The 20,964-nt window shown below is 38.9% G+C and overlaps 4 protein-coding genes across 7 annotated transcripts; 2 read left to right on the top strand and 2 right to left on the bottom strand.

Annotated features, from left to right (window-relative positions):
* The first annotated feature begins 105 nt into the window (after positions 1–105).
* Positions 106–4,663, top strand: mRpL28 (mitochondrial ribosomal protein L28). Of its 2 annotated transcripts, XM_089596320.1 has the most exons (7): positions 106–130; positions 3,124–3,229; positions 3,415–3,578; positions 3,647–3,905; positions 3,988–4,131; positions 4,206–4,378; positions 4,446–4,663. In XM_089596320.1, exons 2-7 carry the CDS (start codon positions 3,203–3,205, stop codon positions 4,489–4,491), a joined length of 813 nt encoding a protein of 270 aa, XP_089452446.1. In that variant the 5' UTR covers positions 106–130; positions 3,124–3,202; the 3' UTR covers positions 4,492–4,663. The 2 variants fall into 2 exon arrangements, with proteins under 2 accessions (XP_089452446.1, XP_014208896.2); XM_014353410.2 differs by lacking the exon at positions 106–130 and having other exon boundaries at positions 3,053–3,229.
* Positions 4,100–11,471, bottom strand: LOC106639673 (putative phosphorylase b kinase regulatory subunit alpha). Of its 3 annotated transcripts, none has more exons than XM_089596309.1 (14): positions 11,210–11,471; positions 10,354–10,846; positions 9,517–10,278; positions 9,227–9,440; positions 9,032–9,141; positions 7,833–7,980; positions 7,351–7,529; positions 7,118–7,268; positions 6,957–6,986; positions 5,904–6,749; positions 5,776–5,828; positions 5,538–5,693; positions 5,199–5,456; positions 4,100–5,107 (listed from the first exon to the last, which is right to left on the bottom strand). In XM_089596309.1, exons 1-14 carry the CDS (start codon positions 11,215–11,217, stop codon positions 4,880–4,882), a joined length of 3,636 nt encoding a protein of 1,211 aa, XP_089452435.1. In that variant the 5' UTR covers positions 11,218–11,471; the 3' UTR covers positions 4,100–4,879. The 3 variants fall into 3 exon arrangements, with proteins under 3 accessions (XP_089452435.1, XP_089452434.1, XP_089452436.1); XM_089596308.1 differs by lacking the exon at positions 7,833–7,980 and adding an exon at positions 8,750–8,897 and having other exon boundaries at positions 11,210–11,469; XM_089596310.1 differs by lacking the exon at positions 6,957–6,986.
* A 27-nt stretch (positions 11,472–11,498) lies between these two features.
* LOC106639675 (uncharacterized) lies at positions 11,499–13,525 on the top strand. Its single transcript, XM_014353411.3, has 2 exons — positions 11,499–12,235; positions 12,311–13,525. Exons 1-2 carry the CDS (start codon positions 12,089–12,091, stop codon positions 12,902–12,904), a joined length of 741 nt encoding a protein of 246 aa, XP_014208897.2. The 5' UTR covers positions 11,499–12,088; the 3' UTR covers positions 12,905–13,525.
* A 1,785-nt stretch (positions 13,526–15,310) lies between these two features.
* LOC106639662 (fatty acid hydroxylase domain-containing protein 2) lies at positions 15,311–18,781 on the bottom strand. The gene is made up of 4 exons (XM_089596319.1): positions 18,437–18,781; positions 17,958–18,061; positions 15,651–16,251; positions 15,311–15,576 (listed from the first exon to the last, which is right to left on the bottom strand). Exons 1-4 carry the CDS (start codon positions 18,592–18,594, stop codon positions 15,360–15,362), a joined length of 1,080 nt encoding a protein of 359 aa, XP_089452445.1. The 5' UTR covers positions 18,595–18,781; the 3' UTR covers positions 15,311–15,359.
* Positions 18,782–20,964: the final 2,183 nt, after the last annotated feature.

Consider the following 20,964-nt stretch of genomic DNA (forward strand, 5'->3'; position numbering starts at 1 on the left):
AAGACAGTCTTTCTCTAACTATATAACTATATATATACACGGAGAGCTTGCGCAGCCTTTTGAGCTTTAGGGTGTTTTCCGCAATCGTCACCAGCAAGTAGTTTAAGGTTGCGCTCTACGTTACCGTCAGGTCAGTAAGTCAACTACCTTGAATTAACTGCAGATGGCTACGTAACTTAACAGCCTCTGATTTTATCATTCTGGTAAAGAGAGCACGGTGTAAGATGTACGTTAAGTTATGTGTAGTAATTGAAGTAATTACTACTAAGTAATGCCATATGGTCGATTTTATTGAACCATATGAATGTCTATTCTATTGGAGGTCAACTTTTGGGTAAAAAATAAATTGTAAACTTGCCGCAAACAGCACAAACCACGTCAACTTTTTATTATCTATTTACAAGATTAGTTGCGGCTGGTTTACAATTGATTAAATGGCTCTAATACAAGAAGTAATAATTATTTAGATCAGCGCCATCTAGCGTTGCGAATTCCTGAACTAAAAAGTGGCCCTAAACTTTTGAACCAGAGCTTTAGCGCGTAGAGCCATTTAGTCAGTTATAAACCAGCCGCAACTCATGATAAAGCTATAAAATAGAAAAATAACAATACGTGTGTTTTTGGCGGCAAGTTATCAATCTATTTTCTACCAAAAAATCGACCTCCTATGTGTTTATACTTTTGAAGATCAATTTTCAAGCATAAGATAAATTTTGAGCTTGCCGCCAAAAACACATATATCGTTATTTTTTTATTTCATAGCTTCGTCATGAGTTGCGGCTGGTTTATAATTGACTAAGTGGCTCTAATCCTGAATGCTCTGGTTGAGAATTTTAGGAGCCACTTTTGGCCAAAAAATAAAGACCGCTAGATGGCGCTGATCCAAAATAATTATTGCTACTTACAGTAAAGTCACTTTAGTAGTTATAAACCAGCCGCGACAAATCTCATAGATAGATAATAAAAAGTTAACATATCTTGTGCTACTTGCGGCAAGTTTACAATTTATCTATTGCCTTAAAATCGACCTCCAAAACCATCAACATTCTACTTATCTTATTTGGCTCATAAAATCGACAATATTTACAAAATTACAATACTCTTGCCCTTTTACCATTAACTAATGAAAGAACAGCCCTTCAACTTTAGATTTCCAATAAACAGTTAACTTATATAATATGAACATAGCAAAAGAAATCGTAAATCACGCTCAAATATACACAAATTATTCAGTCGAAAAGAGACAAGTGAAGAAAAAAGGTCTTAAAAAGAAGCAGCCACACGAAGAGTCTCCTAGGAATGGAGCATCGGATTTCACTAATTGAAAAATACATTTATTACAGAGATGTAAATTTTAAGTGTTATAAGTAAACAAAGAACCCAACCTTCTCTGATCAAGTGAGATCCAATGCTCCATTCTTGTATGAGACTTTTCGTGTGACTGCGCTTCTTTTTCAGGCTTTTTTTCTTCGGTTGTCTCTTTTGGACTGATTAATTTGTGCTTACATGAGTTAATGGTAAAAGGTCAAGAGTATTGTAATTTTGTAAATATTGTCGATTTTATGAGCCAAATAAGATAAGTAGAATGTTGATGGTTTTGGAGGTCGATTTTAAGGCAATAGATAAATTGTAAACTTGCCGCAAGTAGCACAAGATATGTTAACTTTTTATTATCTATCTATGAGATTTGTCGCGGCTGGTTTATAACTACTAAAGTGACTTTACTGCAAGTAGCAATTTAATTATTTTGGATCAGCGCCATCTAGCGGTCTTTATTTTTTGGCCTAAAGTGGCTCCTAAAATTCTCAACCAGAGCATTCAGGGTTAGAGCCACTTAGTCAATTATAAACCAGCCGCAACTCATGACGAAGCTATGAAATGAAAAAATAACGATATATGTGTTTTTGGCGGCAAGCTCAAAATTTATCTTATTCTTGAAAATCGATCTTCAAAAGTATAAACACATAGGAGGTCGATTTTTTGGTAGAAAATAGATTGTTAACTTGCCGCCAAAAACACACGTATTGTTATTTTTCTATTTTATAGCTTTATCATAAGTTGCGGCTGGTTTATATTTGACTAAATGGCTCTACGCGCTAAAGCTCTGGTTCAAAAGTTTAGGGCCACTTTTTAGTTCAGAAATTCTCAACGCTAGATGGCGCTGATCTAAATAATTATTACTTCTTGTATTAGAGCCATTTAATCAATTGTAAACCAGCCGCAACTAATCTTGTAAATAGATAATAAAAAGTTAACGTGGTTTGTGCTGTTTGCGGCAAGTTTACAATTTATTTTTCACTAAAAAATCGATCTCCAAAAATATAAATATTGACATGATCACTATAATAACTATACCCTGTTGTTGCGGTCTAATAAAAACCAATAAAATTTTACAATGGGATTTTTCTATTAGTTTCTTATCGGTATTTGCACCCGTTAATCCAAATAAAATCCGAAATGGTTAAAAATAGATTTTCTACATCATTTATTATAACTAGGACATGATTGAACAAAAATAAATTGACAAATTTATGTCATACTTTCCATCCGGATGGTAACATCAAAACGGGGATTAGAGTATTTTATATGTAAATTGAAAGAAAAGTTTGTTATTAATTTTTATTAGAATTTTGTAAAAAATACTTTAGTCCCCCCGTTTTGGTGTTACCATCCGGATGGTATGACATAAATTTGTCAATTTATTTTTGTTCAATCATGTCCTAGTTATAATAAATGACATAGAAAATCTATTTTTGACCATTTCGGATTTTATTTGGATTTACGGGTGCAAATACCGATAACAAACCAATAGAAAAATCCTATGGTAAAATCAATGAATTTTTTATTGGTTTTTATTAGACCGCAACAATAGGGTACACATAACTTCACGATTATCTTAAATTATTCTCCATCCTGATGTGGCTATGTAAGGTCGAATGCTGAATAGTTGAATAATATAATATAATATTATAAAGTGCATGAGTATTCCCGTATAGAATAGTTCAAAAGTCACAATGCTAGATGACGTTGGCAATACGAAACGAGGGTCGATAGTCGATGGTCGATTAAATATTAATGGTCTATTGTGTTTTTTGCTGTAATTTATGCTCCTCTCTTCCTCAGCTGAACCTTGATGGGGTACAACAACAACAATATTTATAGACAGACTAATTAAAGTCGAAAAAAATTTGACTAAACAAAAATGTCGGTGCCAAAGGAATTATCTAAGGTAATGTTCTTTTCGTCTTTTTTCTTCTATATTTTTATTGTTATTAAGTTTTATCAAAAATAACCCCAAAGTTTTTGTGATAAAATGTTCTAAAAGTAATAAATACAAAAATAATGTTTACGATTGACATTTTACTGATAAATTGTTTCGATGGTAATGCCTCCTAAGAATTTATTGTATTTCAGAAAATGTACAGAATCCAGAAGCCTACTCGTTGGACTTCTGGTATTGGTCTTGAGTTGCCGGAGGCATACAAGAAGTTTTGGCGTGAGTGGAAAATGACAGCACCAGAACCAGTTCATTTTATTCCTAAGGAAGGCAAATATGAAAAACGCGATGATGGTACTGTGTAAGTATAGACTGGTTATTAGCAATGGGAATTTTTCAAGACTACATAGTGTATGATTATTAATGTAGAGTACCAGTGCAAAATATTCCATTACCACTAAAGTATCCCAAAGAAATAGATCAAGGTATTTGGGGTGGAGAAGCTGTGGTCCAAGGGTTTTATAAAAGTTCCAAATACACGAGAAGGACCGTGCGTTATTGGGTTCCTCAGCTCAAGAAATCTGTCATCTATAGTGAAATATTAGACAAGTACATGAGAACTATGGTCACTGATAGAGCTATCGACTTAATACATAAGAATTATGGATTTGATCATTATATTCTTAAGGTAATGCAAGACTGTGATGAAATAATTTCACTTTTTTTTTGGTAACAAGTATTTTTAAAATAAGTAACATCTGTAATTACAGACAAAGGCTTGTGATTTAAGATCACTACTTGCTCTCCACTTGAAAAGGGAAATGTTGATAAATTTAGCTGATAAAACATTGTATCCCAATGATCTTGTTAAGCGAGAAGAAATTTATGCTAAATATGAGAAGTATCTGGAACCTGTAAGTTAATACATGGCTTTTTACATGTTGGTGTGATTTATAGAATGAAAATCATTCTAATTTCCATTATGTAGTATACTAGAGAAGAAATTGAATGGTATGGGTTGTCATGGGCAGAGGCATGCAAAAAACACATTGATGCACAGAGAGCAGCCATCAAAATAGTTCCACTGAAAGTCACGTACAGACAAGAATTTATTCAGCATCTTATGACAGAAAAACAAAGAATGATTAAAGAAGGAGAAGAGTAAGTTGAATAATATTGTAAACAACTTAATGTATAAGGATAACAAATACATGATTTTTTTTTTCAGTCCATCTGATGGCTCGTGGCTATCAAAAATTAATCCATTCAAATGATTTGCAGTGGACAAAATAATTGAACAATCCTTAAACGGCAACGGATTTTGTTAAGTTTGTAAATAAACGATGAAATTTAGAGAAAATGAACAGTTTACACAGATAAGTACGTTTAAAAATTTGTATATGCTTTTAAGTATTCGTATTAACAATGTAAACGTAAGAATATATATATTATTCAGTTTTTATGCTTACATAATTTGTTAAAAAACTCTAAATTTCAATTATAACAAGTCAATTTTTTTTTTTGCTAACAGTAAGGCAGCGTATTTGCTTAAAAACACGTTAAATCTCTTCTATAGATAATAATAGGTATACAAGAAGTTTCAACATCATTAAAAAAAAAAAAATAATTGTCAAAAAGATGCTCTAAAGTTTAAGGCGTGCTTTAGGATATTGTACATTCCAAATCCCCATCTTTAGGAAGACAATTCAATAGGCTCGCAACCGCTCTCGTTATGTATGTCATTGTCCCAAAGCTTCCACTAGGCGCCGAATCGTAAAAGTGCTGGCAGACATATGCCGCCCCTCCGCACAGTAAGGTGCCCAGTGCAGTCGTTTCCCTTTGTTCCTTTGGTTTTGCGCAACAAAGGGTGGCATCCCCGTCGATCTTCATCTATATAATTAAATGTCGATTATTTAAGAACTATAGTTCTTTAGCTGAGCTATAGCTGAAAATTTCATAGTTCAAATGTCTATTTGCACACCTGATCTTCCAAAAATATGGCATTAGCCTTATGGACTAAATGTTCAACGGCTATCAGACCGCCGAGAGAAGAAGCTACGTTGTATTCAGTAACGAGAGTCAGTACCATCAATGCTTCGACAATAAGTTGACGATACTCTGGTTGCGGTATAGTATTTAAAACAGTCTCAACAGCTAGTGCGAATTTCAGTTCTCCAGAAGTCATTTCCTGGGTGAGATTTTGTGCGAGTATTCTTCCTTCTATGGTCAATCCATGGCACTAAAGAGGTAATAATAAAAATGAAATAATCGAAAAAAAAAAATTCAAAGCGAACAACGAAAAAATAAATTTTTTACGCACTCTTTCGAGAACATGCCAGACTCGGGGATAAAAATCTCGAGGTACGCGATTTAAAGCTCCATCTAATCGTCTTCTTCTCAACCATTGACCCTGCCTGTCTGGCTCCATTTCTGTATTTTCTTGATCGGCATTGAGGAATCCACCAATCTGTGATTTCTATTCGAAAATCGAGATTCGTAATACTTTCGTGTAATAATTTTATTTTAAATTTATTAAATTAACGATTAAACAAACCCACCTTGCTTACTCGACTAGACTTGCAGCTAACGACGGAGAAGTTGCCGCGACCAACTAAAATAAAAATCACTCGATTACAAAGACTCGAAAGCAAGTGGGGAGAAGAAAAAAGAAAATCGTCAAGCTCACCACTGCTGATCGCAAACTCTTTTCCGCTCATAATGTGATGCAAGAGATTTTTCATCTCGAACGGCGAGAGATTGAGCAGGTGCTCGGAGGCTTCTTCGCCGCTGCAGATGAGCGTGCGTGACAGCTCGGTGGCCATGACCTGAATGATCAAACCGACGCGGAGCCTCAACATCTCGTGGAACAGCTGTGGCTCGGTTCTTATGAACATGGCCAGGTATACGAGCAGCTCCTGGGTCAGCATGGCTGTGGACTCGTCGTCGCCGTATGCCTGGTGTATGAGCGAGCGCAGCTCGTTCTCGGGCAGCGGGGCGACGATGGTGTGCTCGTTGGTCGGTGGCATGCCCACCGTCACCTGTTTCTGACGCACCAGGAGGTCGGTGACCGCTTTGGCTAGATCCTCGACTCGCTTGCCGAGCATGCCGGCCGTGTGTCTCACGATGCCCCACATTTTCTGCTGACAGGCCTTCTCGTACAAACCTTTGAGGAGATCCTTCACCAGGACGGGATGATCGTTCTCCACCATGCCCGTGTTGAACATCAAACCCTGCGAGTCCACCAGGTACTGCAAAATGTCCCCCTGCTCCTCCAAGCTCTCCGTTTCTCTCAGCATGGCCATGAGCTCCTCGACCTCGGTGTCCGCGTACTGGGTCTCCGAGTTCATCCTCTGTCTGCTGGGCTTCGGGGAGTGCGGCTTCCAAGACAGCAGCTCCTCTGTGGGCGATGGCGTACGGTTGGGCTGAGGATTTTCGCTTGTCGCTAGAGTCGTGTCGGTGATTTTTATGAACGGGTTGGCCGACAACACTTGCGACGGCCGTCGGTCTTCCCCGGCCATTCCCAGTATCTCCGCTGTTTGGATATAGGTGCAAAAAATAAGTGCCCCCCGAAAACACGTTATGCCACACTACGTATAATCATGCAATAAGTATACGTTGTGTGTAGTAACACCATTATTGCATTCCAGGTGTGAAAGTTAGTAAAATGAAATAAATAAAAAAAAAATAAATAATAAGGAATTGCAAAAATCCATGCTGTTAGGCTCTCGGCACGACTTACGTTCATGAAGTACGATGGGTAACTCCGTCGCTGTGTGAATTAGTTATAAAAACTCAACTTAACACTCCTCTCTCTCAAAGGCATCATGCAAAACAAATTCACAGTGAGTTAAAAAAAAAGCACGGCCCAATAAAGTCTTTTTGACATTTCAAAGTACGCACGTTCGACAGCTATGGATCTTGTTTTTTTGATCGCTCCTTTGACGGACATTCGTCGTCTGAGGTTCCTCGCGCCCTGAATCAAAGGTTTGTCCAGCAAACTAGTGCGCAGCGGAAAAGCTTTCATCAAGTGCTCGTCCAGGTACTGCTGCACCTGTGCATTTCAACGGATCATTTATAGTTCTTGGTGCCGCGATTCGCTAGTTGTTTATTGTATTTTTTGCGTACGCGCGTACCTGAGGATTGAGTCGGTCGGGTCGGCCATCTTCGGAGCTTCCCAAAAAGCTCAGATTAGTGATGCAGGAAGTGCTCAAAAACTCGTTTAAATTTCCCAGCGACACTCTAGTACCGTTGATGTAGCCGCTCTTCAATTTTTTCATTGTCGTTATCATCGCTAGTGGGATCTTTCCTTGATCTAAATTTTTTTTTTTATTTTTTTTTTTTTAATGTGTTTAAACGTAAAAACATGGTGATAATCACATGAGCTAGCAATCATAAGACAATCAAATATCATGCAGACAGCGATGTAAGTACTCAAACGTTGATTTTTTTTTTTAAAGCAATATTGAAGAAGAGAAAATAAAACTATGTTTTCACGAAAAAAGAATAATGTATTCGCAAGACTAGTACATACAATGCAGTGTTAATTGAAACGAATGGTAAAAAAAAGTTGGACTGGAAAGCAGCTCATAAGTAGTAAGTACAGCAGTTGGCCTACCCAAGTATCTATGACTAGCGACAAGTGTTACGGTCGGTCTGCCGAGCATTTGTTTCCAGTTGATGGTGAGGAAAGCCAGGTTGGTCGTGAACGTATCGGCGAGGAAGGCCGCATCGTTGGACGTGTAGTAGTCCACAACGTCAATGTTCTAACGCATGAGTGTGCAAGAATTACGGTTTACCCTTGGACAAACTGCTGCTGCGACAAAAAAAAAATCCTCATGTACCTCGCAACGTCGAGAGAAATCATGATATCGAATTGAAAGACGGAGAAACGTTGCTGATGATACAAAGTGTTGCGAAAGCTCGCGATTTTTCTCCTTTTGAAACTTTTTTTCACGCAATATTTTTCCGTCTCCCAATTTGACATAATCTTTTTCTTGGTATGCAGTTATGCATGTGGATTTTTTTTTTGGCAAAGTCGCAGTTAGTTTCGGAATAAAACCTAATTCTATTACACGGTGTGAGTTACACTACATGCTATTAATAACACGCACACTAGCACAACATAGTAATGACTAACAACATGGTAAATTAGACTCGCGGGAGATCTATTATTTTTGCATTTTTAATAAAAATTAAACAACTCCGTTCTCACTCGTTTGTCGTTAAAGTAATTTATCGTATTTGTTTGATTTGGACACAAAATTCCACAAGTAAGGGAAAAAAACGCGCGCGCGCGCTGATTCGTTGTCATTTTTGTACGTCATAAGTGGTGAGCGCAATTTTGTTGGTGAAAAAAAAATACTTTTGCCTTTGCATGTCATAACTTTACGTCCAATTTTAATCAGCAGTAAGATTCGCATTATGTTTTTTGTTTGCAAATTATTAGAAAACTCATTAGTCAAGAACAAAAGCAACTAATGAAAATGAAACAAAAAGGAAATATTATCGCTTTTAGGTGTTGCTTTACTATACCTAGGTGGACATTCTTGAGGGGTATGACGACAAGTGGTCGGCCTAACATATTCTGCCAGCTAGACTTTAAGAAATTAATTTCCCCTTTGAATATGTCAATCATGAGTTCGTAATCCGAAGCGATGTAGAAGCGAGTCATGTCTGTCAGCTGAATTTCACGCAAAAATAAATGTATTCAATTTTTCTCAATATTTTAGTCTGGAGGGAAGGGGAGGCAATAGAGAATAATACACAAAGAAATGAATCGCGAGCGTTAAAATACATTAAGCAAAGTGGCTTTACCTGTGGCGTAAAAGCAAATATTCTATCATGTAAAGAATAAAGTTTGCTTGTGCTGAGTATACCAACGTCCCTCGACTTACGACCGGACAGTCCGAGTTTTTTATTACGACCTGGAAAAATATGTAACTTTTATAATCCATACGAAATTGATAAATTTACGAAAACAAATAATACATAGAACAAATTTTTATGTACCTAAATATGTGTACAAATGACTGAGGACTTTGGCAGGTTGTACTTCGATAGGCGCTACTTCCGCAATCGTTTGAACGTGAATATCGTGCTGAGCAATTTTTTCTCTGATTTCCGCGTCTTCGGCTAAAATAACGACTTGTACAACGACATCAGGTTTTTTTTCGCTGCACAAACGCCGATTTAACGGATCCAATTCTCCCACTGCTAGAAACCCCTGTAAAAATAAATTGAAAACTCGTAAGCATTGAGCCAAAAATATTTTACAGTTAATACGTCGCAAGTATACGTACTTCTTGTAGTAATTTTCCTAAAATATAAAGTGATTGTGCCCACATAAATGGGGTTCTACCCAGGGCCTCTCTTTTTTGGCTTCCAGGCTCAGCGTACTCAGCAGCAGTATTTTCTGCTGAAACGGCATAAAGCTCGGGAACCAATCTGATGCCTTCTTCCGTTTTTACTGTGATTTCCTCCAACAATTTCGAATAATGATTTATTGCGTCTTGGTTGCCTTGAAAACAGTAGTCTAAAATTAAATAACAGAAGAATAGTGGCCACTCGCATTCAATGTTCTCAAACATCCTCAGTTCCCAAGGTTCATAGTACAATCTGTTTGGATCTTCTTTCGGTGTTCTGTAGCCATCTCTTAAAAATCTCTTGCACCCGTACTTGCCGTGCAACTTTTTGGTAATAGCGTCTCTGGTCAGTTGAATGAGATTTGGCTCATCAACAGCGAAAGCCGGAAAACTTATGATGGACAAAAGGCCACTGTCAAGCTCCTTAGAATTGGATTCTCTAGGTAACATTGACTGCAAAACCGCTTGGCACTTTTGCGCTTCGTCAGCCAAAACATGAATAACCGAAGTGGGACCGCCTCTGGCGCCAAATAGATCCAATTCATTCATAGCTTCCATGGCTGCCTTGGCCATTCCAATACTACTTGCATTCAATTCTGGTAGTCCGTGATTTGTCTTGTCACCTCTCTCCCAGACTCCATAATCAGGAGTGCAATAGGCGGATTCAATGTAAAAAACCAAATTCTGAATAAAGGCCACCTGAAATGAAAAGTTTCATAACGAGTGTCAATAAGAGATTTACTTGTATCTTGTACTTCAAATAAGAAAACGTACTTCATCCAAGTTGAACACGATTTGCAAGCCAGAAGCGGTCATTTGTGCGAGTATCAGCAAGTACAATGAAATTGAGTCAATTTGCAAGTGACCCCACTCGGTGTCTCCCACAACAGTCTGGCCAGTGGCAGAGCTGTACTTTGCGTGCAGAGCATCCAATGGATTCTGTGTCGACTTGAATTTTTCAACTTTATCCTTTTGTTGCATCATAGCCATCAAAAGGCCCCTCATGAGTTTAACACAGCTCTGCTCCAGCTCGTAAGTCTTGGCTCTATCCTCGTCTGCATCGGCTGTCTTCTTGTAAGCCATTGACAGTCCCCACACGGCAAGTATTGTGTAAACATTATCCCGAATCCAAGCGTGATTGTTATCTTTGCTCGCAGGAAATAGTCCCGTCACAGGATTCTGATGGTCCATGATGATCTTGTGCACCACCCGCTGGTAGTAGTCCAACCGGACTCCAGAATTACTTCTGGTCCTCATCTTTGCAGGCCTTAATAAAACAAAGTAATTCCTACACATTTTATCAATGTTATCTACGTACTGTTGGCCAAGGGCAAACTTACAGGTAAATTATCCAATAATTAGTGGCACAATGCTCTTCTCAGCAATGACAACACCTGCCCGAGAAACAATGTGTTTTTGCAGGTAGGAGTTGTCAAATACTTGAAATACTCGTGCAGAAGATAACACAGGCAAAAGTTGGGCCACTCATACTTTATGAGTTGATGCTGGCTATTTTGATTGGACCACTATTATCAATGAATAAACATTACGCATGGGCTCTGCTCTCGATCTATTATTTTATTGCCTTCAACTTCAATTATAGCACTGCATGGCATGTGGGTACACTTACGTGCTCATTGAATTTAAAGCGCAATGTTAAACGAATGTCAAATAGACATGTGTACGATCTGGTGTAGTACAATTGGCAAAAAAAAGATACTACTCAAGATTTTGTGTGTATAATAGGTATACACAACAACAACAACGACATATACTCAATATATATGTATATTTACTATCCTCTTTAAAAAAATATAATTAAAAACGAATATAAAAACTCATCAATTAAAACTCGAGATTCGATCAGATGTATAATATTTACATTAATATGTGTATACAATACACATCACGTATCACACACATGCACACTATATTTAGAAAGTTGATTTCATGAGTTGTGTGATAATGTGTGTATGTTTACGTAGTGTTACTTTTTGGAGCAATCGGAGTTATCGGAGCCATCGGAGGCCGGAGGCCTTGGGACTTCGGAGAGCTGTTCTCTGCTTGTTCTGCATTTTTTGCGAAAACATCAGCACTTAAAGTACTTGGCAACCAGGTAGTGAAATAAAAAAAAAAAAAAAATGTGAAGACTCAGGAGAAAAGTGGGTGTAGTTTTTTTTGTTTGTGCAGCAGTTGGTTGTTCCTAGGAAGACATCATCACTTGTAGGATCGAAAAAGTATCCGTCGACCTCACGTTTTGTTGTTGTTTCGTACAACTAAACATATGTACATCGTGCGATTTGAGCACGATTTTCTCTTATCACTTCAAAATCTTGAAACGTGTGATGGTTCAATCGTGCAGTTAAAACTTGTTTTGTTATTAAATAAAATTTTGTTCCATTTGCGAGCCGTCAGATGATGTTTATGTGACTGTAAACTTAACAGTTGTGTGTACATACTTGTTGTGAGATTATTTCTTACAATATATAAAAAGAAAGACGTGAGGAAAATGCCCAAGTCTCGTTGCTGGTTATTTCTATTCCTTTTTCTCCTGCTTGGTATCACCGCTGGCGATGAATCCACAAAGAAGAAGGAAGTTTATTACAAACAGTCAGTTTTAACAGCTGCTGCTAGTCCTCAGCCTGTTCCTAAAGAGGTATGTTGTAGTAACATAGGTTTTTATGAACCCGGACTTATCATTTCTTTGGTTTATTGGTATTGTTTGTTGTAGGATGTAAAAATCACCATGGAAGGCCAGACTCCAATTTTAAACTCTAAGATTTTGAAAAAAAAGACCGTGCCGAGGAAAGGTGTGTTGCCAGAGGAGTCTATTGAAAGTCAGAATAAAAATGGTACGAATGGTACTGTGATTGATTCTCCATCGATTGATCCAGTAAAAAAAACTAATTCTTCAGTATTAACTGAGCCTAGCACACACATTGTTGTGAAATCAACTGCGACCGTGACCAATGAAACAACTAAAAAACCAATCAATCTCCATGTTGCGCCTGTTAAGGAGGATCCGCAAGAAAAGGAGCCTGTGGTAGCTTCGCACAGTAGCACCACTAGAACACCAAAGCCTAAACCAATATTGACAATTGGTGGAAAAGAAGCTGACGGCCCTATACCTGCTTCACCCACTGATAAATCTCCAATCAGCATGCCAAGGAAGATAGACTACATTGTGCCTATTATCATAACGTTCACTGCACTGCCATTGCTAGGTGTTACCTTTTACGTTTTGTACAAGCGTGGTAAGGACTACTGGAGTAAGAGGCATTATAGAAGAATGGACTTTTTGATCGATGGAATGTACAACGAGTGATAATTGTTGAATTTTTACAAGAAATCTATTTTCGGGACGTAAGCAATTTTTATACAACTAGCGTGCATTTATACATGCATTAACTAATGATAATCCGTTTATTGATGTCTGTGCTATCAAGCAAACAATTTTTGGTGCTTTTATACTTGGATAACTTTGGTCTTACATATTACTTTCAACGTTTTTTAAATTAAAGAGTACCACCTTTGTTAAAAAAAAAAAAAAAAAATACTTGAAACGTGAAAAAAAAATTGAGTAATAAAACCATTTATAAGAACTGTAATATTTAAAAAAAAAAAAACTGTATGATAGAAATCTCAAGTCTTCGCAAAAATATTGAAATTTATTTTTATACTTAAATCTAAGGAACAAACCAGCATTTAATAGACGATAAATTTAATTTAGTTTATCAACAGCAATATATGTCTGTTTGCCTTATGAAAATATGAATTAAGTATATTATACATATCAACAATACTTTTTATCGAATCTGGTATTTTTTCGTACGATTCAATTGATTTCCAGACTTTAATGGTGAAAAAGTAAACACTACAAAGATTATATTTTTTAATATTGATTTACAAAATACAAAGAATGTGATGAAAAATGTTTTTGTAAAGATTATATCATTTTGTTAAACAAAAAAGAAATAAAGAAAAAAAAAAAAAAAAAACCAATCGAAACATCAACTTGGCAATTTTTATTAAAAATTCCAGACGTGATTCTTACACAATCTTACACAAATAAGTAGTATAGTAAAGTTTACAAAAATTTACAAAGAATCGGATATCGTACAGATTTTTCCGTACCTATATAAAAGTAAGACGTAGTGTAGTGTGCATTTTCAAAGCTCGTGTTAATTAACGCTACTATGTAGTCGTAAATCGATGTTGTGGTACTATAGCTAGGTTCATTTAATTTACTTACATATGTTCTATTAACATCGAAAAAACTTTTTAATTCTATTTAATTGTTGAAGCGCTTATAAATTTAATTTTATGAAAAAACTATATAAGAAACAATTGATTAACTGAACAACGCCAATGCTTATTGTGCTTTTATACGCCAGTGTGAATTGTGCGCCTATTACCAGCCTGATAATGGCATCACGCAAATCGTCTTTTTCTTCTTACGTACACCTTCTTTAGCCTCGTATCTAACAAATTTGTGTAAACAAACATTTTTTACTCGTAAAGATTTTGAAATAATATACATGGATACACGTAACAATAGTTTCTGATGGTAAAAACGGTACTTCCGGTAGAATCATATGGGCCAATTCTATGTATTTTTTCCTCCATAGAAAAGATCAAACTATGCTAAATAGGTGGAAATATAAAAAAAAACAAATAATAAAAAATAGCGCGATTGATAAAAGACGCTCGTAAAATTTTTGTCTCTTGTAGAAAAATATAAATTACGTGTGTATGGCAACTTTTACGATTAGATATACGTATATATAAATATATTAGAGTCTTCATACACATGTAGTATTAATATCACTCATCATCATCGTTCAGTACAATATAATTACAATACTTTGTTCCATCGGCGATTGAAAAAATTTCATCTCAACTGTTTGAAATTTAAAAATTTATCACCCGCCCCCTTCTTCCCAAAATTTTACGTAAAGTTAGTAACATATCTCTGGAGCTTCGGTTCCAATGCTATAGTGTATAACATTGAACTTTACTATTCATCGTATAGTGTTTCGTGCGAGTAAAATCTATAGTAATCACGATCCGAGGGAAAAATTCCGTCAATCGTGTGAATATATTTATAATGTGCTATGAAACACCAACCTGACGATAAAGTAAAACTTATGCACACACCTCTCACAATCTTATTATGTACAAATCGGCTTTTCTTTCACACTGCACTCCCGATCCTCGTTTGTATTGCGAAAATGCCGTATATTGCTCAACTCCGAATCGTCAACTTGACCAATTGAAAAATAAAACAACAATTGTTTGACATCCAGAATGGCGCAGTGCATTATATTCCTATACTATATGTATACCCCCTTGCAGTGTATATTATAAGGCTTTCATTGTCGTTCCCCGATAGTTAACACGCTCTTACAAATTCGAAGTTTGCAACTTTGTTTGAAAACACAAGAAAAAAATCAACTAACATATCTCAAAATGAAGTGCAACGACTTACATTTATCTTAGCACCCATACACTCGGGCCATTTTGGACTACACCATCAACATTTTTCTAGAAAACCTCTTGTCGAATAAAGTGTAACAAGTAACAGTGAAAAAAAAAAAAAAATGGCCCAATCGTGTCCAAGTCTGTCCACATGGATCACCGCAACGCACATCGGAACGACTCAAAAATGTACACACCTAGACGATAAAGACAAAAGTAAAAGGTGTTTACACTTGATTTGCAACTGAAAAAAAAGAAAAAAAAAAGGAAAATTAGCGCAGGTGTACACGGTAAATGTACGCTCAGTGCCTGCAGAGCTGTATCGCCGCGTCGGGAAACGCCTTGGGGGCGTTGGTTAGCCGCTTGGCGTCGTCGTCGTCGGCGTCGGGAAAAGCCTCGCGGGCCGGCACGAGGCTCAGCAGCATGATGTGCCGCTCGTAGGCCTTGGAGTTCCGGAACATGCTGTCCGTGCCGTGGAACCGGTCAAGCACGCCCAGCACGCCGTAGCACTGGTTGAACCTGCACACACGTGACAAACAGTGAGTATACTAATCATATGGACGAAAAAAAAGGGGGCGGGTGTGAGCTCTCACTTGAGGTGGTGAAAGTCGTGGGCCTCGGGCGACGGGAAGAAGGGCAGGTGGTAACCAGAGTGGGCGTTGAGGGTCGACAGTATGGCCAGACAGAACCAGAGCCAGGCAGTGGCGACGTGCGAGCCGAGCAAAAAGACCCCGAGGAAGGGCGGCAGGAGGTTTGAGCCGACGTGCTCGATGGGGTGGCAATAGATGGCGGTGACCGCGACGGGGGCCGTCCACTTGTGGTGTTGCTTGTGTATGTGCCGGTAGAGGTGGCGGTTGTGGAGCAGCCGGTGCGAGTAGTAGAAGCCAATTTCCTCGCATAGTATGTGGAAGGCGATCTCGGCGAGGAAGCTGTGGAAGGTCGGCAGCTGGTGGAGGGCCGGGAAGCCCCGCCACTTCATGAGCCAGTAGGCGCAGTGGGTCAGGGGCAAGCCGACCACCAGTTGGTTGAAGAGCACCTGGCCGATCACGCGGAGCAGCTCCCACGTGGACACCGGCTCGTTCGTCCCCGGCTGGGTTTTGTAGCGGCGCAGGGCTTTCGGCCGGTTCGTCAGGTCCATGAACGTGTAGATGCCGCCGAAGAGCCAGTAGGCCAGGAACGTTATCGCGATCGAGCCTGCCCGAGTTTTTAATCGTTCATTTTATCTCACACATACATACCATTGCTGCGTCACCATATTATACACGTGCTTTTTTTCATTTTTGTACTTAATCGTGCGAAAAAAAAAAAAAGGCCCGGCGTTGGACGTGTTCCGTTATCCGATGGGTATATTGCGCACAGAGGATCGAGTTCCAGATTAGCCATGAATAAAATACGTGGCTTTTCCCTAGCCGCGCGACCGCGGGTCGTTGTACTCGTCGGGTATAGAACGCGGACACACACGTACACGCGTATATACATACGTTATACATATTATGCTCCCCGCGCGGGTGGTTTGCAATATTTAGAATGCAATTAACGCACCGCGTAAGAACTTTCCAAATTGGTTACACGAACGCCGGTGCGCGGCGTCGTTATTTCCAACGGATGTAATACGTATATAAAAATGGCACAATGTGGTGCGAGTATATCATATGGATGGGGGGGGGGGAAATAATAAATCCAAAGTTATTACAGAACGTTTATCGATTAGTTTAAAAAAAAGCTTACACGTGCGAGCAAACGAGACTTCCTTTGGCTCGGTACATGTGTACCCTATTATACGAGGAGTCGCTCTCGTGGGGATGTAGACGAAACGCGCTAAATTGACGAGGATTGGGCGCGTTATTCAGGTGTGTAAAATACAAGTACGCGAATATGTACGTCGACGCTAATGAATCGGGCGATTGAAAATCATATGTATTAAAGAGAAACTTAAATGTGACAAAAGAAAAAAATCAATTAAGACTACGTGGATTCGCTGTCGCGTGTGATTAAGTTATTTGTTAAAGTGCAGTGCGCGCTCGAAGAAAAAAAAAATAAAAACAAAGTTGTGGCTCGCGTGACTTGTCAACCAACGATGCTGTTTTCTTTTCTTTTTTTTTTTTTTTTTTGCTATCTGTCATTGTCGTGAACATTTTCATGCGTGAATCTCGCGTGGATGTTTATTGAAAAGAAAAAAAAAGTGCCTATGAATAGCTCTTAGCTCGATAGCAGTGGCTTGGGTATGAATAAGTCAATTGTACGCGGCTTCAACCTCATTATATTTGTTTAACGAATACTTTTTTTTTTTTTTTTTTTTTCACACAGAACATTATTAGACACGTACACGATAGTATAACTTTTTGCTACCAACCAAACCAAGGGTGCATAGGAAAAATCGTTAGAAATCGATAGTGAAACTTTTTTCGTTATACTTTTAGTCTGGAAAATACGGGTGCATTATGCGCTAAATTGTTACAAAAGAAATAGTAAGTGGACGACAAAGCGTCTATCTTCGTCCAGAAAAAGAGTTGTGAGCAAACATTTTTGGCTCGATGCAGGTATACTTGGTCGCGAAAATTTATCAACGATCGTGTGAAACCGGTTTTTTTCTTTCGCTCGAAAGGAAAATACAAACAAGGATGCGAGGGGACGAGAAAACGAAAAAAAAAAAAAACAAAAAAAAAAAAAAAAAAACAAAGCCGCCAATTGGCATTCCCGCTCCGTTGCGTCGACGGGCAAAGTTATACCGTTAACCGCTATCAAGCGCGCATTCACAGCCACCGTGGAATATCGAATCGACTCTGCAAACGCGCGGATCATAATCAAACGGGGCCTTTTTTTTTTTTTTTTGTTTCTCAATGTGACGAAACGAGTAAAATTAGGAAAAAAAAAAAAGTGCAGTAACAGCAAGTACTCACCGTTGACCCAATAGGTCTCGGGGTCATCTCCAAATCTGTCGACGATCTTCTCCCACTGCGCCTGCCAAAAGTCACCCGAGGCACCCCAGAACTTTTGCAGATGCCTGTCGATCGGGAAATCGAGAACAGACATTTTAAACGTCGTACGGGCACATACATGCACGTTCAAGTGTAATGTTATTGCCGATCGCACCGCGGGCAGTCGATGCGCGAGAGCGCGCGAGCGCTTGTGAGGAGAGCCCCGTGTGTCGAAATCGCGGCCAGTCGGTACTGCATACGCGGGTACCCTATACGTGTGTGTGTGTGTGTGTGTGTGTGTGTTAATGTTTGGTATACATACATATGTGTGCGAGAGTGTATAAAGGAAAAGGAGAGAGAGAGAGAGAGACTGGCTGGACTGACGCGCGTATATATAACAATATATTGTAACAAGGGGTGCTCATGGAGAATAGGGGGCATGGTTTGTATGGCTCGCTTACCACGTGAGTGAGTTGCAGAAGGCAGCGAAACCGATGACGATCGTGCCGATCACGAAGAAGACGATCCTCAGGCTCGACAAGAGCTTCGAAGACGAGGACGAGGCCGCGTTGGCGGGGCTCTTCGGCCCGTCTTCCCCCGTCTCGCTCGTCACCCTCATACTTATCTCGCCGTCGGCTGAAATTAATTTTCCATGCTTTACAAGCTTTTATATTCTATTGTGTATGTACTTTGATCGGCGTGAACAAAGTGTTGCGAACCATTCGTTGGATGTATCGTTTACTGCTGATGATTTTCAATCGTTTAGTAGGTGCATACGCTATTTCATCAGCGATTCTGATGATCGATAGTTCGCGCGTTTCGTAGATTATCCGTCATCGATCTTCTTTATCGATTGCTTTTTTTTTTTTTTTTTTTTTGTTCCTGATCAAACGCATTAAACCGCGCGAAACATAATGTACGAACAATTAAGGGATCGTGCAATCCTGAGTGGGTGTGTGTGTTGATTTGCGCAAAATTACTAAGGTAAGCTTTTTTTTTTTCTCCCCTCGAAATCAACAAGAAAAGTTCGCAAGTATACCGCTCTCGCAATTTTTTCTTCTGTCTCCAGCCAACAATGTTGACTTTTAATTACAATGTTCTCTCGTGATTGTTACTATTATATTTCCATGAATTTTGCATCACCTCAATCAAATAAAACTAACAACGTAAGCGCGTCTTTTGTGAAGGATCACCGCGAGAAAAGGTGTAATAAAACGCGTGCGATAAAAAAAAAAGAAAAAAACCAGTGTATTCGACATTGCACAGCGGCTCTCTCGAATAAAAAAATCCCCCCTCCCAGTTTGGCGTCGCACACGAGCGATGATGCCTCTTTAGCTCCCGTGCGCGCGTCCGAGAGAGTCAAAAGGACGCAATCTCGGCGAGCGATCGCCTTGGCCTTACGCGGGAACGGAAATTCGCAATTGTTGCAATTTCCCTGGCTCCCCCCTTTACACGCATACATGTATTTACATGTACGTATACGGCAATTATACGCGTGTAAGCCGGCTCACCGGGGTTTCACTCAGATCCGCGTGGGGTATTATGATATTATTTTGCACAGCCACGGTTGTCTGATATATATATATACGCGCGTCTCGTTGAAACAACGCAACATATATATATATATGTAGGACGATCCAAGAGGTCGCACAATGAGAAAAGTTCCTTATCTTTTGTTTTTGTATATATGCACCATTCGCGTGTACGTGTTTGTACAATCGGATGATGTAGTTTTATTACAATATGCACACGGTATTACAAAAAAAAAAAAAAAAAAAACGAGACTCATAAAATATAAAAGCTTTTTTTTAACTCGCGTATTTGCTTTTCTTTCCTTTTTTTCTTCTGTTGTAGCGTAGCTGCGTCATACTTTTACAAATGCGCCAAAGAAGAAGAAGAAGAAGAAGGAACTACAATTATGTGAACAGATCGAAGGGTTTATAACAAAATTGCTTGAAACGAAGGATCGCGCGTATAGTAGCGAAGAGCCTAAGCGATCTACAGCTTTTTTTTTTTTTTTCTTCAATTAACACTGACGACTACGGAGACCACTTTTAGTACATATATAGGTACCGACGAGGGTGTACATAGATGCGCTTTTCATTGTTCGCCTACTCGTACGATATGTGTGTTACAGATCATTCGCTCAACTCGAGTCTTATCTATATAATACCTCTCTGGTACAAGCGTCATTTGAAGGCGCAATTAGTGCATATACGCATACGTGTATGTTCAAGTTATCCACGTACAATATACATATAAATCGACAAAAAAAAATGATATCGTCACACAATAGACTTCAATCTATATGGTCTTCCTTGCTGCTGCTGCAGCTTTTATCTTTATGTGATAGGTATGTAGTATGCACACGACATATCTATACCCCACGTACAAATGACCATTGAAACGTGCGAATAATATTTGCCCAAGTGGTTGTGGTGGTGATGCCTCTCTCGACTCTCGAGGGACGATAACACGCTGCAGCGCGCAAAGAGGATCGTCGCCTTTGTCTCGTCAAGAGAGAGAAAACCACTTACATATATATATACGACGGCTACACGCATATTACACAGAGTGCAAATAAAGGAAAAACGTGATGGATATATACACACATTTAGATATGGGTGATGGTAAAAGCGCGGCACATGCGCGCTTTGCTCCAAAACAAAATGTAAATAAACAATGAAGGGGGAGGGGGGAGAAACCCCCAAGAATTATCCTTTAACTAAGCAAAAAGCGGTTGTAGCGAGAGAACGATGCGTTATTTATGAATTTTGACTCATTGGTGTCAAGTCAAGCTTACCTCCGAGAGTCCTTTTTCTTTATACTTTCTCTATTGGCAATTGTTGTCCAATTGTTTTATTTTTACTTCAGCTGTACTATATGTTATCCCCCACACTTGGGGTGGACTGACACTTTTAATGCAAAACGATGGACGCTACGTTGGCAAGGGTTTGTTGTTGCTGTGTGTGGACACTTGCGGCAGAGT

The sequence above is a fragment of the Copidosoma floridanum genome, unplaced genomic scaffold, assembly GCF_036245765.1.
Source record: "Copidosoma floridanum isolate Cflo_tuat_1 unplaced genomic scaffold, Cflo_Japanese_pri ptg000030l, whole genome shotgun sequence".
Lineage (NCBI taxonomy): Eukaryota > Metazoa > Arthropoda > Insecta > Hymenoptera > Encyrtidae > Copidosoma > Copidosoma floridanum.

What these genes read in the sequence shown, in the direction of transcription:
- mRpL28 (XM_089596320.1), top strand. Translation starts at nt 3,203, where the DNA reads ATGTCGGTGCCAAAGGAATTATCTAAG. An exon ending in TTGATCATTATATTCTTAAG is followed by an intron (nt 3,906 to 3,987) that starts GTAATGCAAGAC and finishes CTGTAATTACAG; the next exon opens with ACAAAGGCTTGTGATTTAAG. An exon ending in ATGAGAAGTATCTGGAACCT is followed by an intron (nt 4,132 to 4,205) that starts GTAAGTTAATAC and finishes TCCATTATGTAG; the next exon opens with TATACTAGAGAAGAAATTGA.
- LOC106639673 (XM_089596309.1), bottom strand. An exon ending in TCGTGTTCAACTTGGATGAA is followed by an intron (nt 10,279 to 10,353) that starts GTACGTTTTCTT and finishes TTTTCATTTCAG; the next exon opens with GTGGCCTTTATTCAGAATTT. An exon ending in CGCTAGTCATAGATACTTGG is followed by an intron (nt 7,530 to 7,832) that starts GTAGGCCAACTG and finishes AAAAAAATTTAG; the next exon opens with ATCAAGGAAAGATCCCACTA.
- LOC106639675 (XM_014353411.3), top strand. Translation starts at nt 12,089, where the DNA reads ATGCCCAAGTCTCGTTGCTGGTTATTTCTATTCCTTTTTCTCCTGCTT. An exon ending in CTCAGCCTGTTCCTAAAGAG is followed by an intron (nt 12,236 to 12,310) that starts GTATGTTGTAGT and finishes TGTTTGTTGTAG; the next exon opens with GATGTAAAAATCACCATGGA.
- LOC106639662 (XM_089596319.1), bottom strand. Translation starts at nt 18,594, where the DNA reads ATGAGGGTGACGAGCGAGACGGGGGAAGACGGGCCGAAGAGCCCCGCC. An exon ending in TTCTGCAACTCACTCACGTG is followed by an intron (nt 18,062 to 18,436) that starts GTAAGCGAGCCA and finishes CCCGATCGACAG; the next exon opens with GCATCTGCAAAAGTTCTGGG. An exon ending in CGAGACCTATTGGGTCAACG is followed by an intron (nt 16,252 to 17,957) that starts GTGAGTACTTGC and finishes AAACTCGGGCAG; the next exon opens with GCTCGATCGCGATAACGTTC.